This window comes from Bos indicus x Bos taurus, chromosome 25 (assembly GCF_003369695.1).
Source record: "Bos indicus x Bos taurus breed Angus x Brahman F1 hybrid chromosome 25, Bos_hybrid_MaternalHap_v2.0, whole genome shotgun sequence".
Classification (NCBI taxonomy): Eukaryota; Metazoa; Chordata; class Mammalia; order Artiodactyla; family Bovidae; genus Bos; species Bos indicus x Bos taurus.
In genome coordinates this window covers 39459839-39483829 of record NC_040100.1, presented here as the reverse complement: position 1 = coordinate 39483829, position 23991 = coordinate 39459839, and the positions used below count along the sequence as shown (strand labels likewise).

Here is a 23991-nt window from a genome sequence, read left to right as displayed (position 1 = left end):
GACACCACCCTTATGGCAGAAAACAAAGAACTAAAGAGCCTCTTGATGAAAGTGAAAGAGGAGAGTGAAAAAGTTGGGTTAAACCTCAACATTCAGAAAACTAAGATCATGGCATCCGGTCTCATCACTTCATGGCAAATAGATGGGGAAGAAATGGAAACAGTGAAAGACTTTATTTTGGGGGGCTCCGAAATCACTGCAGATGGTGACTGCAGGCTTGAAATTAAAAGAGGCTGCTCCTTGGAAGAAAAGTTATGACCAACCTAGACAGCATATTAAAAAGCAGAGACATTACTTAGCCCACAAAGGCCTGTCTAGTCAAAGCTATGGTTTTTCCAGTGGTCATGCAGGGATGTGAGAGTTGGACTATAAAGAAAGCTGAGCACCAAAGAATTGATGCTTTTGAACTGTGGTGTTGGAGAAGACTCTTGAGAGTCCCTTGAACTGCAAGGAGATCCAACCAGTCAATCATAAAGAAAATCAGTCCTGAATATTCATTGGAAGGACTGATGCTGAAGCTGAAACTCCAGTATTTTGGTCACCTGATGTGAAGAACTGGCTCATTGGAAAAGACCCTGATGCTGGGAAAGATTGAAGGTGGGAGGAGAAGGGGACGACAGAGGATGAGACGGTTGGATGGCATCACCGACTCAACGGACATGAGTTTGAGGAAACTCTGGGAGTTGCTGATGGACAGGGAGGCCTGGTGTGCTGCAGTCCATGGGGTCGCAGAGTCGGACACAACTGAGCGACTGAACTGAACTGACTGAAGTGAAGGAAAGGGCGCCACATGGTGGCCCCAGGGCTCTGGGCATCAAGACCCAGCAAGCGCACAGTGGGAGGGGCTGAGTGCACAGGGTCCTGCCCAGGGCAGCCCCTCTTCTTTCCTGAGGGAAGCGGGGTGTGGACAAACCTTTGCCACACAGACTTTTTTTCAAGCCATGCGCAGTGAGCTGAGAGTCCAGACGGAAGATTTTTCATTGTTCCAGGCTGTGATGGAAAACATCACTACCTTCTCACTAATAAAAACAGAAAGCAGTTTTCTCAGGACACTGCTATGACGTTAGCTTGAACTCTAACTCCATACCTCCTCTTACCAACTGCCCGCATCTTCCCTGTGCAGTTGAGGAAAATGGCGAGACGCTAACCCCCTTGCTCAAGAGTACCCCTAGTGCGGCCCTGGCCGCCCGGCTGTCCCCCGGGCTGTCTCCCCGCTTCGCCAGCCCAGTCCTGTCTCAGGGCCCTGGCCTCGATTGCTCCCTCTGCTTGGAACGTCCTTTCCCAGACACCTTCACCTCCTCCCAGGCTTTGCTTACATGCCACCCTGCTCGTGAGGCCCCCCGCGACTGCCCCTCCTACTGGGATCCCCTTCCCACTCTGCTCTCTTCACGGGGCTTATTGTGTGACATCCCCATAGTGCGTTCCCGTCCGCGCTGACCGCACTCCAGGGCAGCACTGCAGAGGCCAAGACTCCTGCCCATCTCGTCTCCTGGGTGCCCACAGCACCCGGGCAGTCCCAGGCCCACTGCAGGCACTGCGGGGGTGTGTGCAGAACTGATGCTGCCACACTGCAGGGCACATGCTGCAGTGGCCGTGACAGTCTGAGGTCACAGGCCCTGGATAAACACGCACCGTTTCCTCGGACGGTACAGCCACAGGACAGTTTCTCAGAATGCAGGTCAAGACTGCTGGTTATGAAGCCAATTCAGTGAGCTAGGTCAGAATTTTTGTTTGTTTAATGAAACAGAAAGTAAAAGAATGCATAGGGCTTCCCCGGTGGCTCAGTGGTAAAGAATCTGCCTGCCAACGAATGAGACACAGGTTCGATCCCTGATATGGGAAGATCCCCCTGCCTCAGAGCACGTAAACCCGTGAGCCACACCTACTGAAGCCCGCTGGCCCTAGAGCCTGCGCTCCGCAACAAGAGAAGCTACCGCCGTGAGCAATCTGTGCACCCCAACCAGAGAGGAGCCCCCGCTCGCTGCAACTAGAAAAAAGCCCACAGAGCAGTGAAGACCCACCACGACCAATAAATAAATAAATAAAACTATAATAAAAAATTTTTAAAAAGAACACAAAGATAATACGGTTAAGTATTTACAAAACTCTTTCAGCTAAGTATGTACATGTATTTGTACAGGTCATGATATGAATGCATTTCTTACTGGGAAAACGTGACAAAAACGTTTGAAATTCACTCATCTAATATCAACCTAATATTTCTAAGTTAAAGCTTCAGATTCTATAAAAAGAAAAATTAATAAATTTACTTGTAAAGTTTAAAATTCTGCAAACTAAAGGTACTTCCACATCAAAGAGAAGGAGAATTAACCCTCTCCCAAAAAGGGAAAATACAATACTGGAAAAAACGAAGTTCTTTGGAATGCAGCCTCAGGCTTTTTTTCCATAACACCGCCAACTATTTTACCACAGTTTTATGCTTTATGTTCGTAACCATGAAATTCTCTGCTTTTCAGTAAGTTGGTTTGGATGGTTCCATTATCTCTCAAATTTCACCAGATATCTCAGGTTAGCTATTCACAACTGAATTTTGTTTCTTAAGTTCTGTAACCACTTGAGGTAAGTCCTGTTTAAAGTGTATCAATATTCTAGACAGAAAACTCTTCACTTTCTATGTATATATCAAATAAAGATTTCTTTCCTTTAAAATTTTCTAGTTCTTATCTCTAGCACTCCTGAATATTTTCACTATTTCTTACTGTTTCATGAGCTGTTCTGCTGCTGCTGCTAAGTCACCTCAGTCGTGTCCGACTCTGTGCAACCCCATAGACAGCAGCCCACCAGGCTTCCCCGTCCCTGGGATTCTCCAGGCAAGAACACCAGAGTGGGTTGCCATTTCCTTCTCCAATGCATGAAGGTGAAAAGTGTAAGTGAAGTCGCTCAGTCGTGTCCAACTCTAGCGACCCCATGGACTGCAGCCCACCAGGCTCCTCCGTCCATGGGATTTTCCAGGCAAGAGTACTGGAGTGGGGTGCCATTGCCTTCTCCGATGACCTGTTCTAATCATTCACTACTAAGCAATACTAACACTATCAAGAAACATCAACTCCTGAATCCAAAGAAACATAACAAAACCAAAAGGGAAGGGCATTTCTGAACGGCCAAAATACAACACATAAAATCCACATACTGAGCTTCAGTTAAACAAGAATATCCTGTTCCCACCTAGAATTCTCCTCTCCTTTAAAAAAAAAAAAATTTGCTAGCAAATTTTTGATGTAGCTTTCCAACCCTCACCTGAAAACGGAGAGTAGCAGGGAACACAGCTCCAGAGGCCTGGCAAGTTCAAAAGAGTAACAGAGGCTAAAAACAGAAACACTCAGGACGCAGTTTCAGTGTGGGACGTTTTACAGACAGAGGAGTTGTCACAGCCCAGCGGTCCTGCAGGGGTCTGTGTGTTACAACAGAAGACACTAAATTAACATTCACAATGACCCTGAAAATATCAAAGAAAGATTCTGTTATGCTGTGATTAAGTCTTTTAGAAAAACTTCTCATCACAAAGGTTGAAATGAAATGTTTTACTACTCTACAAGTAAGTTTCATGGAAAATCCCCCCAGGACGCCACTCTGAAAATGCTGGGATGTCGGTGTGTGCAAACTTCAGAAGGAGCACAGGACATGCTTTGCTCACTCCACCTTCCCAGCACATGCCCGCCACCTCCCTACCCTGGCTCTTTAGGAAGACCCGCACCAACTATTCTGTCCTCAACAGTGTTGCTGTATGTGTGCGTGCGCGCATGCATGTAGTCACGCACAACTCTTTTTGACCCCCTGGACTGTAGCCTGCTCGCCAGGTTCCTCTTGTCCATGGGATTCTCCACGACAAGAATACTGGAGTGGGTTGCCATTTTCTACTCCAGGGGATCTTCCTGACCCAGGGATCGAACCCAGGTCTGCTTCTCCTGCATTGGAAGGTGAATTCTTTACCACTGCGCCACCTTCTTTACCACAGCTTGTTCCTTTCAAATATGGTATTCATTTTGGCTATCTCAAAATTAATTCTTAATATCCTAATCACGTTTCTTGATTATACAGCTGTTAAATAACAGCCATTCTTTCAAAATTAGTTACACCCACGACTCAGGTACTCCTAAATTCAATTTACCTGATCTCTGAGCAACAAAAATCAGGTGGAAATAATGTGCCCAAGTAGATACTGGCTCTCCAAGCTACAACTTTCATCACCTTTAATTTCTAGTGGCTTTAGCAGATATAACCAGTGATAGCAGAAACATCTGGAAATCTACCTTTACTAAGTGCTACAGAACTACAGGTAAATCTCTGTGTGGACTAAGCAACCAGCAGCTTCCTAGCAAAACGCTAGTGTTCTGTACCAAGAGTGATTAGAGCGTGTTTGAGAAAAATTCTAGGGGACTTCCCTGGTGGCCCAGTGGCTAAGACTTCGCACTCCAATGCAGGGAGCTGGGGACTTCCCCAGGTTGGGGAATGTCACATGCTGCAACTAAGTCCACGTGCCACAGTGAAGACCCAGTGCAGTCAAAATAATTAAATTTTTCAAAAAGAAAGAAAAAATATCTAGCTGCTGCACTGAAGGTACCAAGAATGCAGGAGAGGAAAATCCTCTGGCTTTGAACTTGAGCATCTCACCTCAGAGTGATGTGGACACATTTTCACGGATCCTGAGCTGGTATCCCGGTTTGAGAGGAGCACCAACAGTCTCTGAAACAGTCCCTCCTCTGTCCCGTTATAACCTGGTATTTTGACACTGGGGGGCGAGAACTGTTCATTTTCCCTTCAGTGGTTACTCGCCACCCCGACTTCCCACCTCCTGCAGCCTGAAGCCGTATGCCCAGGAGGAGCAAGAAGCTTGGGGATCCTCCTTCGTAGTTCTGATCAATTCCTCCGCCAGAAACTAATTAGGTCTTTGCTCGTCTATTACATTTGGGTTGGTCTGCTCTTCTGCAGGACAGTGCAGACCATTTGGGCCCCTCATCCTAACCAAGTGCCCCATGGACTAAAGACCGCCTGGCGCCTCTGGACAGCAGGCCACAGATCCCTCCTCTGTCTACAGGCTTCTCTGGTGCTGGCTCTAAGCCCCAGCACCCTATACAGATGGTACTGCCATTCAGAGTTTAAGCAGTTAACCATCAAAACCTTTATCGTCATGTTAAATTAGCCACACACACAGCTGCTTTACTGAGAGAGGGAAATTTGGCAAGTGACTCCCCACATTCTGAAAACAGCCTGGAACTCCAGAAGTCTACCTGAACTCTTGTGAAGAAAAATGCCAATGCCAGGCAAGGCTCTAGATGGTAGAGAATAGAAAAGTTAACTTAAGCACCAACTGTTCTTACTGTGGCTGCCTCACAGTCTTGTTTTGGCAATGCCAACCAAAAGAGTAAGAATGATACAGGATTTCCTGGTGGTCCAGTGATTAAGAATCCACCTGCCAATGCACGGGACACAGGTTCGATTCCTGTCCAGGAAGATCCCACATGCCACGGAGCAACTAAACCCCTGCACCACAATTACTGAAACTGCACACTTAAAACCTCCACAAGAGAAGCCACCACAGTGAGAAGTCCTCGCTCACCGCAACTCGAGAAAGCCCGCCCCCCGCAATAAAGACCCAGCGCTACCGAAGTAAATAAATAATAAATTTTAGAAAAAGAATGGTACAAAGAATGAATTATAAACACACATGATCAAACATCTTAGAACATGAGGAGTAAAAAGAAAAGAAAATCTCTTTCTTTCTCTCCCAAGGGCAGCGGGGTGGAGAGACAAGTCAGCTACCAAAAAACACAAGAATCAAACTGACAAGACTGCTCCCCTTTAATGAAGATGCTAGAAGACAATAGAGAACTATCAGTCTTTGAAGGAAATTATTTTGACCTGGAATGCAATACCCATCCAAACTACAAGTATGAGGGAAAAATAAAAATAATTTTAGACACGGTGGGGCTTTAAGAATATACAACCCATTGTCTTTTTCTGCAAAACTAACACAAGGGTATACTCTGGTAAAACAGGAAATAAACACCAAAAGAAGGAAGGTGTTGGATACAAGTAACAGTAATAAAAACTACAGCTGTCTTATCTGTTAATGTATGATATTTTCAAAAATCATTGTTTAAAAAAAGAGACTGCAACATTTTAAACTCAGGTAACAGAAAAAGCTGTAAAACAGACGAAAACACCCATGCAAATATAAGTTAAACAAGATATAATACAAGTTTGGAAAAGAGCTAATACCCAGTGCTGGAGAAGATGCTTTGCTATAGGTGGTTTCGTTCCCAGCTAATGGAAATATAAATTGCTTAAGCCTTTTTGGACAGTAATTTGGCAACATCAGGTAACATTTTAAATATGCACACGCTGTGAACCATCAATTCTAAAATTCGAATTCTGTAATTCTAAATAAATGCCATGCATGGTCACAAAGATTAAATACTCGCCCATTCTAAATAGCACCGTAATGACCAGAGCAAAAAAAAAAAAAAAAAAAAAAACCACCAAAACAACCCAAAACCCGCCAATCAAACCAAACCCTCGGAAATCATCTTTATAACGTCCGCCAACAGCACAACGTTAAGTAAACGATGATACGTAGTCCGTAACACAGAATACTACGCGGCCTTGTAAAGTCGTAAACTGATACATACAAACAGAAAACATGTGTAAGCCATCCTGGAGCTTAAAAAAAAAAATCTGTAGCACAAAGCATAAACGGTTTAGGCCTTTTTACGTAAAAATCGTTAGATGTGTGTATTTATACGTGTGTAACTGTTTGTGTGCAGAACCAGGAAGGAACGCCAAGACGTTCACGCGCCGTGACTTCCGAGTGGGGAGTGAGAGAAGGGACTGCGGTCATGGGTTTTTTTCCAACATTCATTTGAGCACCTCCCAATTTCAAGCCCCGGGTTACGGAGGTCAACAACCCCAGAGTCCGGGGCTGCGCGAGGGCCCGGGGCCGGTTTTCTGGTTCGCCGCCGCGCGCCGGGCCGAGCGGGCCCTCAGGTGTGTCGATGGGACAAGGGGCCCTTCCACTTGGGGGAGGGGAGGAACCGAGCGCAGCCAAGGGTCTGAGGTAACCCCCGAGTGAAGCCCGCTGCCAGCGCACACGCGCCCTTTGGTTTCAACTCCCCGAACCTGCCGGCGGCCTCTCCGCCTCAACCCGGCCTGACCAGCCTCTACTGTAGGCAGTCACGCGGGCACGGGCTCAACCCCGTCACCTCCGGAGAAACCCGCAGCTCGGGCCGAGTCAGGTGCCCCCAGGACGCACCGAGCGCTCAGCGTTCGCCGCGCGCTGGGAGCATAAGCCTCACAGAACCTCCCGCGCCGCATGAGGGAGAGCCGCCACCGCGCGTCCCACAGAGAATAGGGGCTGTGGGGACCCGGAGGCTCCGCGGGTCCCCGCCCCCGCTCACCTCCCACCCGCCCTTGTCCGGTCGCCCTCACCTCCGCAGGCAGCCGCCAGCGCCGGCGCCCGGAGGCGGCGGCCCCACAGCAGCAGCGTCCGCAGCTCCCGAGCCATGTCGTTCCTCCGGCGTCCTGGACAGCCACGCGCGCCGGGGGCGGGGGCGGGGCGGGGCTTTCTCCGGGCGCGGCGCGGTGACGTCACGGCGCGCGCCCGGGTGCCCGTCCGCCGTCTGCGCCGGCGGGTGGGCGGGACCCTCTGTAGCTCGGGCGCGGCCGGCCCGCGCGGGGACAGTCGGGCCTGGGGGCGGGACCCCCACGACCTTGTGTCGCGTTGTCAAGGGCGACGGCCGTTCGCGCGGGGCCGCCCGGGCAATAGCCCGCAACTGGGCCTCCGTATGTGCGTCCCAGAAACCGGGTGCAGATATTCGCACCCTCCGCGAACAGCGTGAAAAAGCGGCTCCGCGGCAGAAGCAGCTAACATCTTCGGGGTCTTTGTCCCCGGCCTCTGGTCCAGACTGCTGGAAGTCAGTCTCTTCCAACCAAGTCAGGCCAGATAGCTAAAAAGTGTGAAAAAGGAGAATTTCGGGCTTGGCTTGCTTACACCAAAACTCTGGAGCCAAGGCCCACCAGCAAAACTGGGCTTATGCATTCATTCCAATTCTCTTGCCCTCCTGGAGGTGAATTTGGTTGCGGATTCGGACCGTCAACGTCACAGAGCTCCAAGCCACGTAAAACGCAGATTTCTCTGGCAACGCCTGAAGTGGGGCTCAGGCGGCCCCCTGATGACTGAGGTACACTGAAGACTGGCTGCCACAAACGAGTGGTAAATAACTGCACAGAAACGAGTTGAGATTGTGACAGGATCTGCAAAGGACAGGAGCTGGGAGAGTGTCCTCCAGTGGGGCCTGGACGTAGCTGAGGCCGCGCGGGAGGGGATGTGACGGGGAATACTTAACACGAGGAAGGTGTCAAGCATGATTGCCAAGTTCCAGGCTTAAGCAGCTGAGAAGGGGAATCTTGAAGAGGTAGGCCCATCTGGATGGAAGAGCCGGAGGTTGCTCACCTGGAGACTCCAGCAGCCTCCTCACTGACACCGCCGCCCCGCCCCGCCCCCATTCTCTGCACAGCCACTGATGGTAGACTCCTCAGTCAGGGCACTCCAAGGATTTCCCTGCACATAATCAATTCCAAAATCCTCCCTCAGCCTCAGTCCTGCATAACCTGACCCCTGCCTGATCCCTCCCTTGCTACACTCCAGACACACAGCTAGTCCCAGACATAGGGTTCCCAGGAAGTCACTGAACGGAGGGGTCTCAGCCTCACATTTCATGTGTTGTTCACTCCACTCAGGCAACCATCTCTGGTAAGTGCTGACACATTGGTCGATGGGGCAATAGATCTAGCCTGGGGAGCCCTCTTATTACAGAAAGAGAAAGTGGTATTTAGCAAAGGGAGGAGGGAAACCTAGGCTTCAGTTGGTGGTGGGGATGGGGTGGGGGGGTGGGCCGGCCTCTGCCAAGACAGGCGGGACCCAGGGCAAAGTTATTGGGTTCCAGACACACCTACCAGGCCCCTCTGTCCTCTCTTGGCCTGTGGCCTTCAGAGACATACCCTTAGTCACAGATCTTTGTGATACTGAGTCCTCTGGTAACCCAGGGAACTGTGGCTTTTTAAAGTGCCCAGGGATCCAAGCCAGTCTTGAGGAGGTCATGATCAGATTTCAGGCCCTACGCAAATAAGAAAAGTGGAAGAAGGAAAAGAATGAGTAGAGGCAGAGGTACTTGAGTTGAATCGATGGAGACCGGTGGGGAGTCGCTTGGGGAGAGCAGAGAGAGAAATGGAGGGAGTGGTAGGCAGAGGGAGACCCCTCGATCTCTCTATCATTGTGGCCACTGTGAGGCTGCTCACTCCTTTCACAGAAGTCACTGCCTTCTCCTAGGGGTAAGCTGAGGGCCATGAAAAATGCCCACTGCATTTTTATTCAATACAATAGCCAGAAGGTGAGAGCAACCCAAGTGTCCATTGATTGATGAATGGGTAAACAAAATATGCTCTATACGTACAGTGGAATATTATTCAGACAAGAAGGAAATTCTGACATACGCTCCCATCCATCAGTAAGAATCAAGATGCTAGCAAGATCCCGGATAATTTATCTGCACGCACGTTAAGCTTGAGATGGAAGCACTGTCCCTCGGGACACACGGCACTAGAGGATCGCGTGTTTCCTCAACAGTGGAACGGCCTGCGATCCTCGACCTGACGGAGAGACCAGCTGGACCCATCTTTGAACCTTGCCTCACTTGTCGCTGCTCAGGAGCCAATCAATAAACATTTCCTGAGTGGACAGACCCGGTGCTTCTCTGAACATCAGCTGGAGGCAGCAGGCGTGCTCATTCCCAGGGGAAAGGGTCTGCGGCTCGATGCCACCCACTGCCCGCTTCCCACATGAGGACCCCTCCTCCTCGCCCAGGAAACCACAGCTCAGAACTCAAGTATCTGGAGGGCGGGGAACAGTGAGAAGCAGCCCCCCAGGAACCCGATAGTCCCCTGTGCTCTCGAGGGTGGAGACCTGACTCTCACGGGTGATCCCGTTTCTGGTGGCTGAGCTCCTGTCAGCTCTGAGTGCCTCCTGAGTGGCCCCCTGGGCCCCCCTGCTCTTTTCTCTACATCTCTTGGCTTTGGGAGCACAGCTGCGGTGCTGGCATCTGATCCCCAGGACTCTCCCTCTCCGTGCAGTGGCATGAGGCAGCCCTCTTCTGTGGCCTTACCCCTAGTCTTCTGTGGCCCCAACCCTGTGCCCAGGTGTGAGGGGAGCCTGCATGGGCTCAGAAAGGACCCCACAGGCCCCTTGCCATCTTTTCCGGGAGTATCCTCTCTCTGGACAGTTTCCTGAATGACTTGTGGGACGCAGGGCCCTCACCTCACTTGCAACATTCCCTAAATATGACCACCTTCCTCGAGGACCCTTTATTGGATCCATATCATCAATCTGCTTATATATCACCACTATAAAAAGTTTACAAGCCATGGGGACCCATGATCAGACATTAAACCCCTTTCCACACCTAAGCGCTCTCTAGGCATCAGGTGGGAGGTGGGTCAGGGGTCATCTACACCGGGAGCTGGAAGCTGTGGCTACTCTCATTGACTGACACTGTCATCCTTTCTTCTCTGGTGCCAAAGTAGCCACATGGTCCTTTGTGAGGACCTGTGACCACCTACCACTGTCAGTGATGCTCAAGAGGCTATGCTGTACCACAGTGTCCGTCTCGCCAGGGTACCCCAGAGCTCACAGCGAACCTGTGGAATAGAAGCCGTGCGGGGCGGAGGTGGGGGAGGGGATGGTCATAGGACTATTCTCAAGGCTGGAGGAAAAGCTCCTTTCCAGCACAAGGCGCGAGTCTGACTGGGGCCCACGTCCGCCCTGGGTGCTCATGAATTCAGGCCAGATGCTGCCTCTGTTCTCCCACCTTACAGAGGGGTGGACACACATCTGAACAGCACTTGTTACCTAGTGTTGCTACTTTTCACAAGGCTGGGAAGGCAGAGGGGCTTGCTCATGGCCAAGGGAACTCCCACCCCGAGGTCTCTTCCTGATCCCGACACCTGAACCGCTTCCTCGGGGTGTTCTGTCAGTGCCCTTTGAATCCTTCAGTTTAGTGAAGTAATTTCAGTCATGATATAGTCACTGGATCCAAGTCCATCCTCTATATAGAGGCAAGAGCTCCTTGAAGGCACCACTTGCACCACCAGCTCCTTGTCAGTTTCTCAGCCTTGTCTGTGTCAGCCTGGGTGCTACTCAGGTTAGTATCTAACAACCGACGGTTCCCATGCTCTTGACTTTGAGTAACACAGTGTGGCTTCGTGATCCCAGGCGGATGCTGACCCCAGCCCCACCCGCTCCTGCATATACACACAGCGTCTACTTCCCAACACTGGCCTTGGGTCAAGGGCTTCCTGGCTGCCCCCCATACTCGGTTTTGCTTCTTCAGGGTAGCTTTCTTTGGCCATGCTGCACAGCTTGCAGTTTCTTAGCTCTAACCAGGGATCAAATGTATGCCCCCTGCAGCGGACATGGGGAGCCCTAACCACTGACCAGGTAATTGCCAAAAGTAGCTTATTTTCTCACGTAGTTCTAAAAGCATATTTTGGCTCAAATAAAATTTTTGGTTCCACTTAACAGCAATCAAAAGAAAGTTACATGTCTTCAGACTGAGGTATTAGAAGGCTTTTCACCTTTTGTTACCCAGATATTGCAGCCAACTCCTCTTTTTAACAAGCTAAATTCTCAAAAACATAAACACACGACTAGACAAAATCAACTGAACCCCTATATCTTATGACTTGGCTGCTAAGCTAATTCTCAGGGTCATTAGCCAACTGGAACCATCTTTGAATCCAAGCAGTTTTACCAGCTTTTATTATAAACACCAGCACATTTCAAGTTTCCTCTTTTTGATTACAAATATAGGGCTTTTATCTTCTTTTAAGTAGACAGCACGTGAGATACCGTGTCAGGGCTTTCCGGCTCACACAGAAACTTCCTTGTGCCAAGTGCCGGGTTAGCATCCGGACCACACCCTTGGCCGCATCCTTTGGCAACAAGATTGCATGGGACTTCCAAGAGGATGAGGTCAGTACAGAACTTTGGACTCCAGGATGACCTAAAAGAGACTCCCCACTGGCCAGATTAAAGGGCTGTGCATCTGGAGTGTGGGCCTGAAGCTGCTTCTCCAGGGCCCAGAAGGCCCACACTTCTTGTGTGAACACAGACAGCCCAGGGCGCTCTCATCGCTGTAGAAGGCTGTAGAACCAGGGAGAGGGGCTGGAGCAGGGATGGCATGTGGCCTTGGGTCTGGCCTTGTTTCTCTCTGGCGATGGGTGGGGCTGGATGGTGGAGAAGATGGTAGTCTGAAGACTTACCTGACTAGATGTACAATATTAGAACAAGATTCAAAGCTGTGTCACAACTCAGTTCTTAAGAGAGTTTCCTCAAATTTACACTCTCAACTCACATTATTTTGGAAATATTTCTATGAATTCAGGGCCAAAAGGAGAGCTATTTGGGCCATGATTTCCAAGTTGAACATCACGACCCTAGACCTAGACCCCCATGGTTGGGGGCCGAGGGAATGGGAGGCAGGGCGGGACTACGCAGACCAGAGAAGGCACTTCAGCTCTCCTGCTGGTGGCCCTCTTCTGAGATGTCATTTCTACAGTGCTCAGGACCTTGCGTGTCACCCCCTCAGTAAGGACCCCTGGAACCGGAGCAGAGATAGGGGAAGGACCGGGTGGTGGCCAAGTGCAAGCGTCGCTCGAAGCTGGAGGCCTCTTCTCATCACGGTGGGGCTGGCATTCAGTGCTCTGCGCCGTGCCCCCAACGGCCCCCAGAGCAGCCCCTCATGTGGGCAAGGGTGGGCCGGCGCCCCGTCTGCCCAGCCCAGCCCAGGGGGCCGTGATGGCATCCTCCCTTGCTAAGCCAGGGTGAGGGGCGGGCCGCAGACTCCCTCCAGTCCCCAAGACACCCTCTGCAGGAGCTCTGGGACTGGCAGGTAGGAACTGGGGTGTGGTGGGGGTGGGGGTGGCTAGGACGGGGAGTGGACGGGAGACAAAGTGCTGCTTCAGGCCCACTGGTGCCCCCAGCTCTGGCTGGGGCTCTTCTGTTGGCAGCCAAGCAGGACCTGCGGGGCCCCAGCCGAGCCCAGCTGCTCCCCCAACAGCCGGCAGGACCACAGCCCCCGCCTCTCCTCCGTGAGCAAACAGAACCATGTCTTACAAAGAACAGACTCCAAAAATATATATAAATAAATAAAAACCTTAAACATTCTTACAGGAATCTTAAAGAACAGAATACATGTTAAAAACTTCAGTAATTTATATCAATTTTAAGCGGTACTTTATATACAATGGGGGGAAAAAAAACACATGCATAGTCCAAATACAATGTTGAAAACAGCATTTTCATAACAAAAGACCCCGAACACGAAGTGTTAATACCATGTACATGAATTCAAGGACCACCCTTCTTTTTGTCTGTTGCACACAGTTTATTTAACAATATGATATAAGAAATGAGTTGGTGCTTTACCATTCTATACAGTGATTGGATCTTCTTGAATTTTCTTATTTATAGTAATTATAGCGCTTGCATGATTTACACGAGAATTGCTTTTCCTCATTTCAAGTTTCACATAGAAGAAAGAAAAGAATGCTTCTTCTCTATTAACATTAGCATGGTCTAAGAGAGTGATCATCCCTATTTTTTGTCTAAAACCAGTTTTATCAGAGAAACAAAGCAACAATTTCTACATCTGCAAGACAAGAGTTTGGCTTAAGCCAGTATGTATAGATAGACGTGTGTGTGGGTGTGTACGTGTGTGCACGCAGGAGCCAATCCCTAGCGTCCAGGGTAATACTTGGAGACGCCCACAGAGTTCACTATAGAAAAAATCTTCCCGCAACGTCTGAAAGTTACCGGGATACATTATAAGCTTGCATTATTTCAGGAATCAGTTTCTGAATATTATTTTTTTTCTTCTCACTTTTAAACATAAATGTTTAAAGTCTTGAAAATACAAATAAAAAATATGAATATAATGAACTTGTTTTTCCCGTTAAAAAAAGGCATGAGTCACCAGCAATGACGACAAAAGAATCCAAACAAAACCCCCCTCCCCCCAAAACAAAAAACAAAAACGAAAAAAACAAAAACAAAAAGAGAGAGAAGAGAGAGAGAGACCAGATATTTAAATCAACTGGTTTTTAACAAAAAAATATATTCTTTGTATTGTTTCTTTAAACAGCAATCTACCCTTCCATGGCTTGGAAGTAGCAGTTCCATCTAGGAATAAAAAGAGCCCAGATGCCTGGATTTCAGTACAAAAGGTCCAAGAACATGAAAGGGGAAAAAAAAAAGTGATGCTCTCACAATGCTACAAACCCTCCACAAACTTTTCTAGGGTGTCTCCCGTGGTGTCGCCGACCAGGGACAGCTCACTGGACAACGCACTCCGGTTAGGGGTGTTCAGCTGCGGGAGCATTGCACTCTGTTCGGGGTTCCCCAAGTGTCCCTGATCTATGGAGCTGGCCATGGTGACTGCGAGTCCTGGGTGGGGGGAACCAGTCTGGGGCGAGACGTGGTGCGGTGAAGGCTGGGGCTGTATCCGTGGCGACGGGCTGGAATGTGGAGGCTGGGACTGGGGCCGCGGAGACTGGACAGGGGCCGGAGACCGCACCTGGCTACTGAGGGATGTGGCCATCTGCTGGCCGGGGAGGTGCGAGGCCTGAGGCTGTCCTGAGAGCATGTGCTGCTGGGGGCTCATGGGGTTCGGCTGGCCCGGGGACCCCATCTGCTGCTTCATCTGCTGCTGCTGCAGAATCCGCTGCTGCAGGGCCTGCTGGATGTTGGGGGTGCTGTCTGCGCCCAGCCCGGGCTGCCCCATCTGGCCGAGCTGCCCCATCTGAGCCGCCATCGGGCCCATGGCGCTGCCCTGCATGGGGAGGTGCTGCTGCATCCGCTGCTGCGGCATGGCAGGGGGGTAGCCCGCAGGGCCTGGGGGCTGCTGGAACTGGCTGTGCCCTGCCATGCCCCCGGCCATGCCGGCGCTGCCCTGCTGCTGCTGCTGTTGCTGCTGCTGTTGCTGCTGCTGCTGCTGCAGGAGCTGCCTCCTCAGCATCTCTCGGTACTGCGGGTTCATACTCGCCATGCTGGGGTTGTGGCCCGGGTTCATGATGTTCAGGGCTTGGCCCTGGGGGTTCAGGCCACCCATGGCCTGCTGCTGCGGAGGCACGCCAGGCCGCGGCCCGCTGGCTTGCATGGCGTTCAGGTTCTGCAGGCCGGGCTGCTGGTGCAGGCCGGGCTGGGCCTGGAGGCCAGGCTGTGGCTGCAGGCCGGGCTGGCTGGCCACGTACTTGGCCGTGCGCTGTTTGATGAAAGCTGCCATCAGCTGAGGGTTGGACTTGAGGATGTTGAGCACCTGCTGCTGCTGCTGCGGGGAGCTGGGCGACTTCAGGGTCCGCAGCAGGTCCTGGAGGGCGCCGGGCGAGATGCTCCGGGGCGGCTGCACACCGGACATCCGGGGCCCGGCCACGGCTGGCTGGGCCTGCATGGACATCACGGGCCGGGGCATGCCCGGCATCGGCTGCTGCTGGGGGATGGGCGCCTGCTGCCACTGCCCGGCTGGCAGGGTGGGCACGACGGGCCCGCTGACCTGGCCGGGCCGGGGAACGTTCAGGCCCACGGGGGCCATCTGGCTCACCGGGGTCACCATGCCCGTGCGCCCCGGGGGCATGCCGTTGTTGATGTTCACCCGGTACAGGTGCTGCTGCTGCTGGGCCTCCCGCTCGATCTGCCGGGCCGCCTCCACCGCCGCGGGTGGGGGCTGGGCGGGGGGCGGCGGGGCGGGCACCTGGTTGGTGGGCTTCCCGGTGGACACCGTCGTGGGTGGCTGAGTCCGGGCCACGCTGGGGAAGCCGGCTGGTGACATGCTCACAGGCGAGGGCTGGGGCTGGGCGGGGGGCTGCGGCGTCTGGGGCGTGCTGGGCTGCTGCGTGGGGGTCCCGGGCGGCGCTGAGGTAGGGGAAGGCAGGCTCTGCTGAGGCACGTTGCGGGTGTTCATGGTGGCCATCCGCCGGCGCATGAGCTGGGCCTGCTGCAGGCGGTGCTGGATCTGCTGCTGGCGGAGCTTGTGTTTGATGTTGAGGCAGAAGGGCACGGGGCACTTGTTTTCTTGGCAGTGTTTGGCGTGGTAGCAGCAGAGGGCAATGAGCTGCTTGCACACCGGGCAGCCGCCGTTGGTCTTGCGCTTGCAGCCCTTGGTGTGCTGCACCACCCGCTTCATCTTCTGGCAGGACGGCAGTGAGCAGTTGGCGTTGCGGCACTGGCAGGCGTGCACCAGCGACTGGATGCAGCGCTGGATGCTCAGGCGCCGCGACTCCTGGGGGCTCTTGGACTGCGGCTCACCCTGGCTGCCGCCCTCGTCGTCGAGGCCCAGCCCCCACTTCACCATCTTGTGGGTGTGGCTCTTCGTGTTGTAGCAGTTGATGCAGAGGTCGTAGTCCTGCGGGCGAGGACAGGGGACAAGTCAGCACGCAGCCACAACCAGCAGCCCTGGCACCCAGTCCCTCAATGAGAGGCTCAAAGATGCCGAACACGTCTGCTCCCCAGAGCCTCCCTCCTGGGAACACCTGCACCCCAGAAAGCTCCGGAGGCCACTGCCCCAGCCACTCTCTCTTCTGGCGGTCCCTGTGCCTCTCCCGAGCTGCTGGCCCATGCCGTGGGGGAGTCCCTGAGTGCCTCTGAGGTGTCCCTAGAGCTCTGCAGGGCAGCTCAGGGGCACTGGGGCTGAAGCCTCCACAAAGGGAAGGCTCCCGGCATCCTCGGCCTCCTGGCAAGGGCAGAGCTGGGGCCACCGCAAGTGTAACCAGGACCCACTGTGCTCTCCTGTCTGGGTCCCCGCCCTGCGCCAAGAGGCCTGCTCACGTCCGAGACACTGGGCTGGTGCTAATGAAACAGAGAGTAAAATAACGCGGTGCCCTGTGAGCGTCTCCTCACCCTGGAAAGGTCAGCACAAACACAGTCTCCCAGGGAAGCTCACCAACTGCCCCCTACCCCAGGACGTGTGGCCTGGACTAGGCCCCAGGCCGAACCCTGAAGGGACCCTGGCACGGGCACACGGCAGGAACCCCTCCACATCCAGGCCTCTCGTGTGAACCCAAATCAACCTCAAAACCAACAATGGACCGGTGCACAGATAAGCCTTCTTCACCTGGTCCTTCTCTCCCTGGAGAAGTTGACTACAAGTCCCATGCAGCACACACGCGCAGCCCGGGAGCACTCACCTCGCACACGGTGCAGTGCCAGCGCGTCTCCACGTGGTGCTTGCACTCGTTGCAGGTGTAGACGAAGCGGTCCTGACCCTGGGTGTGCAGCTCCACCAGCATGCACAGCGTGGACCACTTGGAGCGCCGCAAGGAGGAAAACTCCCAGTGCTTGTCCCGGGCCAGCGTAAGGAAGGCATCCCGCCCGTCCATGAGATCACAGCTGAGCAGGGGGTCAGGGTCGACGATGGGGGGCAGCGTATGGATGACGGGCCCAGCGTGGAGGTGGATCACAAAGAAGACCTGGGGGTGCAGGGAGGAGCCACGTCAGCCCCGTGAAGGGAAGGACCAAGCCCGCCTCCTGACGTCGCCGGGGCTGAGCGCGGCTGTGAGCAGCGCCTGGTGTTGCCTGGCGGGGGCTCCCCATTAGGTGCCCAGCCGCCCCGCCCTGCTGGCCCCCACCTCTTTGTGCTTCTCCATGGTGGCGTAGAGTTTCTGGGACAGGTCGTTGGACACGTTGGGCATGCTGGGCTTCTTCTTGTTGGTGCGGCTGATGCTGCTTTTATTCTTGTTGGTTTTCTTATTGTTCTTTTTCTTGGCGTTCTTGCTGTCGCCCTGGCTGCCCTGCAACAAGACGCATGGCTGTCGGCCCCACCCTGCCCCTTGCACCATGCTCAGTAGGCACCAGGCCGCCAGCTCCTGGTCATGGGGGCTCCAGGGAGCCAGGGTGAGGCAGGTGACCACCAAGCGGACTGCAACCTGCCTGCTCACAGGCCACGAACACTGCTGCCTTCAGAGCTAAGTGCTGAGAGGAAGGTGATGTGGCTGGATGTGGACCCAGTGGGCATGGTGCTGACCAGTGCAGCCTCCCAGCACCTCCAGCCCTAAATCACCCGATCTTCCAGGCCCACAGGTTCTGCCTCCAGGGAGGCCCGGCAAAATTTTGGCATGCCAAGGACAATGAACACAGCCCCTTGGGGCCCACCTGTGACATGAGAGCTCATCACATCCTCACCCAGGCATTCTCCATTCTGGAAGGGGCTGGGGTGGCTGTGTTCCAAAGAGGACACGCCCTAAAGCACCCAAGGCGGCAGAAGCAGCCTGCAGACATGAACCCCCAGCCCAGGGCTCCAGATGCAGCTCCTCAAGCTGCCCTAGGCCCCCCAGAGTCCCAGAGCTGCGCAGTCAGCAACCAGCAGCCTCTCGAGATGAGTGGGTCCACAGCCAGTTCATGGTCGTCCCCCAGCGGTGCTCCCTGTCCACCTCCCCTCAGAGAGGCTGCAACACCGACTCTGAGGCCCAGACCTAGCAGGCGGCCTTCAAACAGAACTGTCCTTACACGCCCTAAATTTAGGGTTGTTAGTCTTGAAAAACATCCTACGCTTCTCACCGCTGACGGCTTCGCGTCCAACTAAACCACCATCAGCTCTTACTTGAGCATCTCAAACACGACACATCGGCTCAGACTCTGACACCTTCCTCCCCCTGCTGGAGGCCCTTCACCTGGATCTCTTGGGCTCCTCTCCCTAGACAGTCTCTGCTCATGTACCACCTCCCCAGATGAGGCTCCCTGAAAGCCCGCATCCACCTTCCCTGTGTCTCCTCCACCACCTCAGGGTGCACTACGCATGCGCCTGTTCTCCTGCTTCTCTCACTAGTTCCCACTGTAGTCCTCAGGATGGGGCCTGTACACAGCGGGGGCTTAGAGTGACCCGAGTAAGGGCACAAACACACAAGTGCCCAGTGGAGAGCAGGGTGCAGTCTATAACAGAGCAAGTGCATGAGGCCTGCAAATATGAGCCTCCTCCTCAAGTCAGTGTTAAAGTGAACGGACTGCTTCCTGACCACAACTCCCGTCTGCACCTCTGCCCATCTCTCCCGGGCTCCCTGCAGGATGCTCTCCTCTCATCTTTCCAGGTTTCAGACCTGGGCATCCTGCCCAGAGAAGCCAGAGCGAGGCCCCCCGTCCACCTAGGAGGTCATGCGTCTCCGTGGAGCTGGGAACCGTGGCTGGGCTGCGGCCCAGGTCCAGGCCCAGGCCGGCCCCGCGGTGGGTGATCACGCGGTGAGGCTGTGCGGAAACACCACCGTGGACGAGGCTGGCCCCCTGCTGAGGACCTGGCCGCTGAAGCGCAGCCTCAGCGCGCGGCCGGTGTTACCTCTGTGGTCTCGCTGGCCGCGGTGCTCTCCTCCTTCTTCCTCTCTTCCTCCTCCTGCTCCAGCTCCTTAATGCTCTCCTCCAGCACGTTAGGCCAGAAGTCCCCCTCAAAGTAGGGCAGCTCCTTGGCGCTGGTGAGCCTGTCTTCATTTGCTTGTTTCAAAATGTCCTAGAGAGTGACCAAGTGCAGCGGTGAGACTAGGGGGCCTGGGCGACATTCTGGGGAGGAGGGGGCTCTGGGCCACGATGCAGGGGAAGGACCGCACGGCCTCAGAGGCCGTGTCACCTCTGTTCTCAAGCTGCCGTCTGTGAGTCTCCACAGACGGCAGAGAAGTTGCCTCTAAGTTTATGCCTTTAAAACTTTTTTAATTTTTGCTTTACATTTCTCCTAAAGTGGCTATTAATTCTAACCCATGTGAGCAGAGAGAAAGACATGTGAAGACGCCCTGCCCCCTCCCCAGGCACGCGCACCTTGTAGTCATGGATGATGCGCTCGGCGAAGGCCTTGTCCAGCATCTTCTTATACCACTCTTGCAGGCGCTTCGGCTTGGGGATTTTTTGATCAGGGGGGTGGCAGTGGAAGATGTAGTCATCTCCTTCACTCGGGGGACAGGCCCAGATGTGCCCTGTCACATACCTGCAGGACACACACAACTCAGATGGAAGCAGGGAGCAAAACCACCCCTGCCTTCAGGAGTAACGGTGAGGCACAGGCACCAAAGCAGGGACAGAAGTAACTACACAGGAAAACAACACAAAGGAGATCAGCTGAGGACAGGGGTCCAACAGGGATGAACAGCAAATGGCCACAGGGCCCTTATGGGAGTGGGAGTGCGGCGTGAGAGCATTCTGAAACTGTTGGGGTGACGGCTGCATCGCCTGCTGAGATTACTAGAGATCACTGAAGTGTACAAGTGAAATAGGTGAATTGTATGATATGTAAAATATGCCTCAACAAAGTGTTAAAAACAGGCTAGAATGCGAGAACACAGAAGGCAGGGAAAGCCCCAGCCCCACATGGCTCAAGACGATGTCAGGAAGGGTTGTCTCTGAATATAAGGACACCAAAATAAAAACACAGAAAACGTTAAAAAAAAAAAAAAAAAAAAGTTATTTCACAAAATAAATGCCACAGTGAAAATTAAAGACAGAGTTTTATTAGTTCTGGATAATCTGAATTCAACTCACCCCAATTTCTTCACATACTCTAAATATCCAATAAGGATCTCATGGTAAACGGCTGTTCGGAGGCATCGGGGTCGGAAGAAATGAATACTGTCCAGATAAGATATGTACACACGCCTGGGGGGTGGGCAGGGAGAAATTAATCGAAGTTCAGGTTATCTCCCAAAGGTGAAACCAAACACCAGCATCCAAAGAAAGCTCTAGAAATAAACTGCTCTGATAGCATCTACACTGGCCACAAACAAGACATGAGAAAATCACCACCAGCAACCTCTGCTACCAATCGACAATGGAATCCAATCTCACCCCTGAACTAGGCAGCAATATCATCTCTCACCGTGACAATGACAGGGAGAGACCAGGGCCACTAGGAAGAGCCACTTCTGATTCCCATCCACCCAGATTCCTGATTGAACAGGAAGTAACTCTTGGCAGAGGTGAGATGTTTTCACAGGTCCATCAATGAGCACTCAGGCCCAGGCAGCAGTCCCCACCCCTTCTCCATAAGTTCACCTGCCCCAGGTGGGACAGGGGCCACAGCAAGATCAGGGTCAGAACCCATGTACTCAACACACAACAGTCATCAAAACCCTTCCCTTCTCACTGGCTTAGGGGAAAACCAAACTGACTTGTTTGGCTGCTGAAGCGGTTCCCCAGGATGTTTAGAGCCCTGGTCACCGACACAGCACAAGGCGCGTGCGCATCAGGAGGCTGAGGGTTACCTTGTGTTTGGCGGGGGGCAGTCAGAGCCGTACTCCTGGACGTGCATCCCAAAGAAGCACACGTCCACCCCGTCAATCTCCTCAAAGGCAAAGAGTGCTTTAGTTCTGTATGGAAAAGACTCCGACATCTCCCCAGAATCCACGAACCTGGAACAAAGAGCCTTCTGTTTGCATGCATCACCGTTTACACAGACAAGACTCGCTGTTCTGATCCATGTGGCGCAGGTGAAACGCAGGTGGGGTCGCCCCCTTGGACCACTGGCCCAGGCACTTCAGAGCTGCAACCCCATTCTCTGTGACAGCCTCACTCGGACAGGGATTCCCCCTTCCCTGAAGAGTGTGGGATGCTGAGAGAAGGGTGGCTACATGCTAATTGATGAAAAGCTCTCAAATTATGCTTGCCAGACTCTAAAGCCTTGCCAGAAAGTGGGGCTCTGGTTAACCAGGCAGGGTGCCCACTGGGACAACATCTGCACACGAACCGTGACTTCATCCCTGGCTTGACCTCCACTGTCTTGTCTGAGCTGGCCACCACACGGACAAACACCTCGCCAGCTTCAGGGTGATTCTGTCGCCGCAAAAACTTGTTGACTCGGTCTTCCAGGTGGTTTCCCAACCGTGTGGTCTGTAGTCCTGCAAAATCCAGAAGAGGCAATGAGAGGGCTTAGGAAGGGCCGAGGCTATAGAATCCACGTTTTCTTTCCAGGTAGTCTGATATTTTAAGGACTGACATTCTCCAAATACAGAAAGGATCTCATGAGATCCTATGAGGTGAGCATTTTACGAGAGAAAAGTGAACCCTGAAGTCTTAGGCATTCCACACACTGGAAACTGCTCTCAAACGTCCCAAATTTCCATCTTTTTCCAACTCTAAGGGGCAGAAGAGCCACAAAGGTGGACCCAAATCTGAAAGAAGATGGGCTCCAGAGTTAAGCAGAGGAGCAGGCATGAGGGGGCTACACAGGGTCCACCTGCCTCCTGCCCCACGTGCCCAGATCCTGGTGACACCAGGCTCTGCCCTGGCTGTGCCCACATGGCTGCTCGGGGTCTTGGCTGTGCCGAGGCTGGTTCCCACTCTGGAAGAACTCTTAACAGAAACAGGAAGCCTGATGCTGCTCTCCCTGGAAGGCAGGCTGGCATGAATGCCCCTTCCTGCCCAGCTCCAAGGGGCGTCCTGCTGCTGAATCTAAGATGACTGAGCCAGTCCAGTCCTGCGAGGGCTCCAAACCTGGACAGCAGGAGCCGCTGCCCCAGGATGCAGACTGGCCAGGCCCCTTTCCTGGTGGGCTCCATTCCCCATCCCTCCTGTACCCTCCCTCTCCCAGGAGCGGCCCCTGTGATAGGAGTTACACAGCACGTAACTACACATACAGTTCACGGCAGAAAAAAGCTGTGCATGTGCAAAAAGAAAAACTAGAAGGGAAAACTGCAAAAAGGTCGACAGTGACTGCATAAAGATGGCTTGAATTTATATTTATAATTACATGGCTTGATTCCTTACTGAGGTTAAGAAATACCTGCAAAATTTAGACTTTTTAAGTTCAGTCTCTCTGCAATAAACACACCAATGGTGGAGTTTTTGGGTATATAAGTTGTACCTCAATGAAAGTGATTTAAAGGAAAAAAATTTAATAATGGCAATGAAATAAAAACCCCATTAAAAGTATAAACTTCTGCACCCCCACTCCCGTGACCACCCATGGCTTCTCAGCCATCCTGAGAAACAAGGAATCAGGTGCAAAGGACTCACACAACCACCTCATCTATCTTTGTGAAGACCCTGAAGAAAACCCTCTCGTTCTCACCCCCAAGTGCTCCCACGCACATGGGCACTGAGCAGGTTTTGTTCCCTCAGGAGGTGGCTTCCAGTCCACAAGGGAGGACAGCTGAGACGGCCACCCCTTCCCTCATGAAATCGCGGCTACACGCACCATGACTTCCCGACAATGCACAGGAGTAAATCCCCAAATATTCCTGTGGGAGACGTGGGTCAAAGTGGAACTGCTGAGTCTGAAAACGGACATTTTAAACTGTACCCCATCATGCATATGCCTGTCCGCAGCACGTGATGGAGGCCTCATATTCCCCTTTATGTGATCAAACCCTTCAGCCTGTGCTTTCTGACCTCCGGGCTGCATCTTTCTTAGGAAGGATTTCCATAAACAAACACAGTAAGAACACTCTGACACTGACCTCCAAAACACTTGGCGTTGTTACTTTTTGCGCTTTTAACCAGCCAAGTAGAGAAAGGTAGGGAGGTGGTTTTGGTCAGTTGTTAGCATCACGGGCTGACCAGCAGCTGGAAGGTATTTTCAATGCAGTTGTCCCACTGCGTCCATGGGGGGCTGATAGGTTCCGGGAGTCCCACAGACACCAAAACTCAAAAACACTCAAGTTCCTTACATAAAATGGGGCAGGACAGACAGCCCCTGCACCAAGTCAGTGCAGACACCCAGGAGGCAACTTTTCTCTTGTGACTGACAGATGCTTGCAGAGATGATGCTAATTCGTGCTCAAATCAAAAACCAAGGGGAGATGCTGCACTTTTAAGGTCCTTTTCTGTAAGTCAATGTTCTACACCTTTAAAGGTCCACATACTCTCTGCCATTCGCTGGACTCTAGAGTGGGGGTGGGGGCTGGACCAGCTCTCAGGTTCTCCTGTCCCACCTCATCCCTCCACCGCTCTATCTTCAGGCT

The 23991-nt window shown here is 52.8% G+C and overlaps 2 protein-coding genes and 1 long non-coding RNA gene across 3 annotated transcripts in view; 1 reads left to right on the top strand and 2 right to left on the bottom strand.

The window, feature by feature from the left end:
- The window catches only part of TRAP1 (TNF receptor associated protein 1), a 49191-nt gene extending 41628 nt beyond the window's left edge, over positions 1-7563 (bottom strand). Inside the window, exon 1 of the mRNA XM_027527818.1 lies at positions 7447-7563. Within this exon, the coding sequence (XP_027383619.1) occupies positions 7447-7522 (76 nt within the window). The 5' untranslated portion in view covers positions 7523-7563. The remainder of the gene's footprint in view (positions 1-7446) is intronic.
- A 99-nt stretch (positions 7564-7662) lies between these two features.
- LOC113883675 lies at positions 7663-10479 on the top strand. Its single transcript, XR_003508710.1, has 2 exons — positions 7663-8770; positions 9473-10479. It is a non-coding gene; the product is annotated as an uncharacterized LOC113883675 (long non-coding RNA).
- Positions 10480-13261: 2782 nt separating this feature from the next.
- The window catches only part of CREBBP (CREB binding protein), a 119052-nt gene continuing 108322 nt past the window's right edge, over positions 13262-23991 (bottom strand). The window contains exons 24-31 of the mRNA XM_027527582.1: positions 21777-21927; positions 21295-21441; positions 20576-20689; positions 19859-20024; positions 19389-19556; positions 17692-17853; positions 17251-17532; positions 13262-16469 (exon numbers count right to left, since the gene is read on the bottom strand). Of these exons, the coding sequence (XP_027383383.1) occupies positions 14343-16469; positions 17251-17532; positions 17692-17853; positions 19389-19556; positions 19859-20024; positions 20576-20689; positions 21295-21441; positions 21777-21927 (3317 nt within the window). The 3' untranslated portion in view covers positions 13262-14342. The remainder of the gene's footprint in view (positions 16470-17250; positions 17533-17691; positions 17854-19388; positions 19557-19858; positions 20025-20575; positions 20690-21294; positions 21442-21776; positions 21928-23991) is intronic.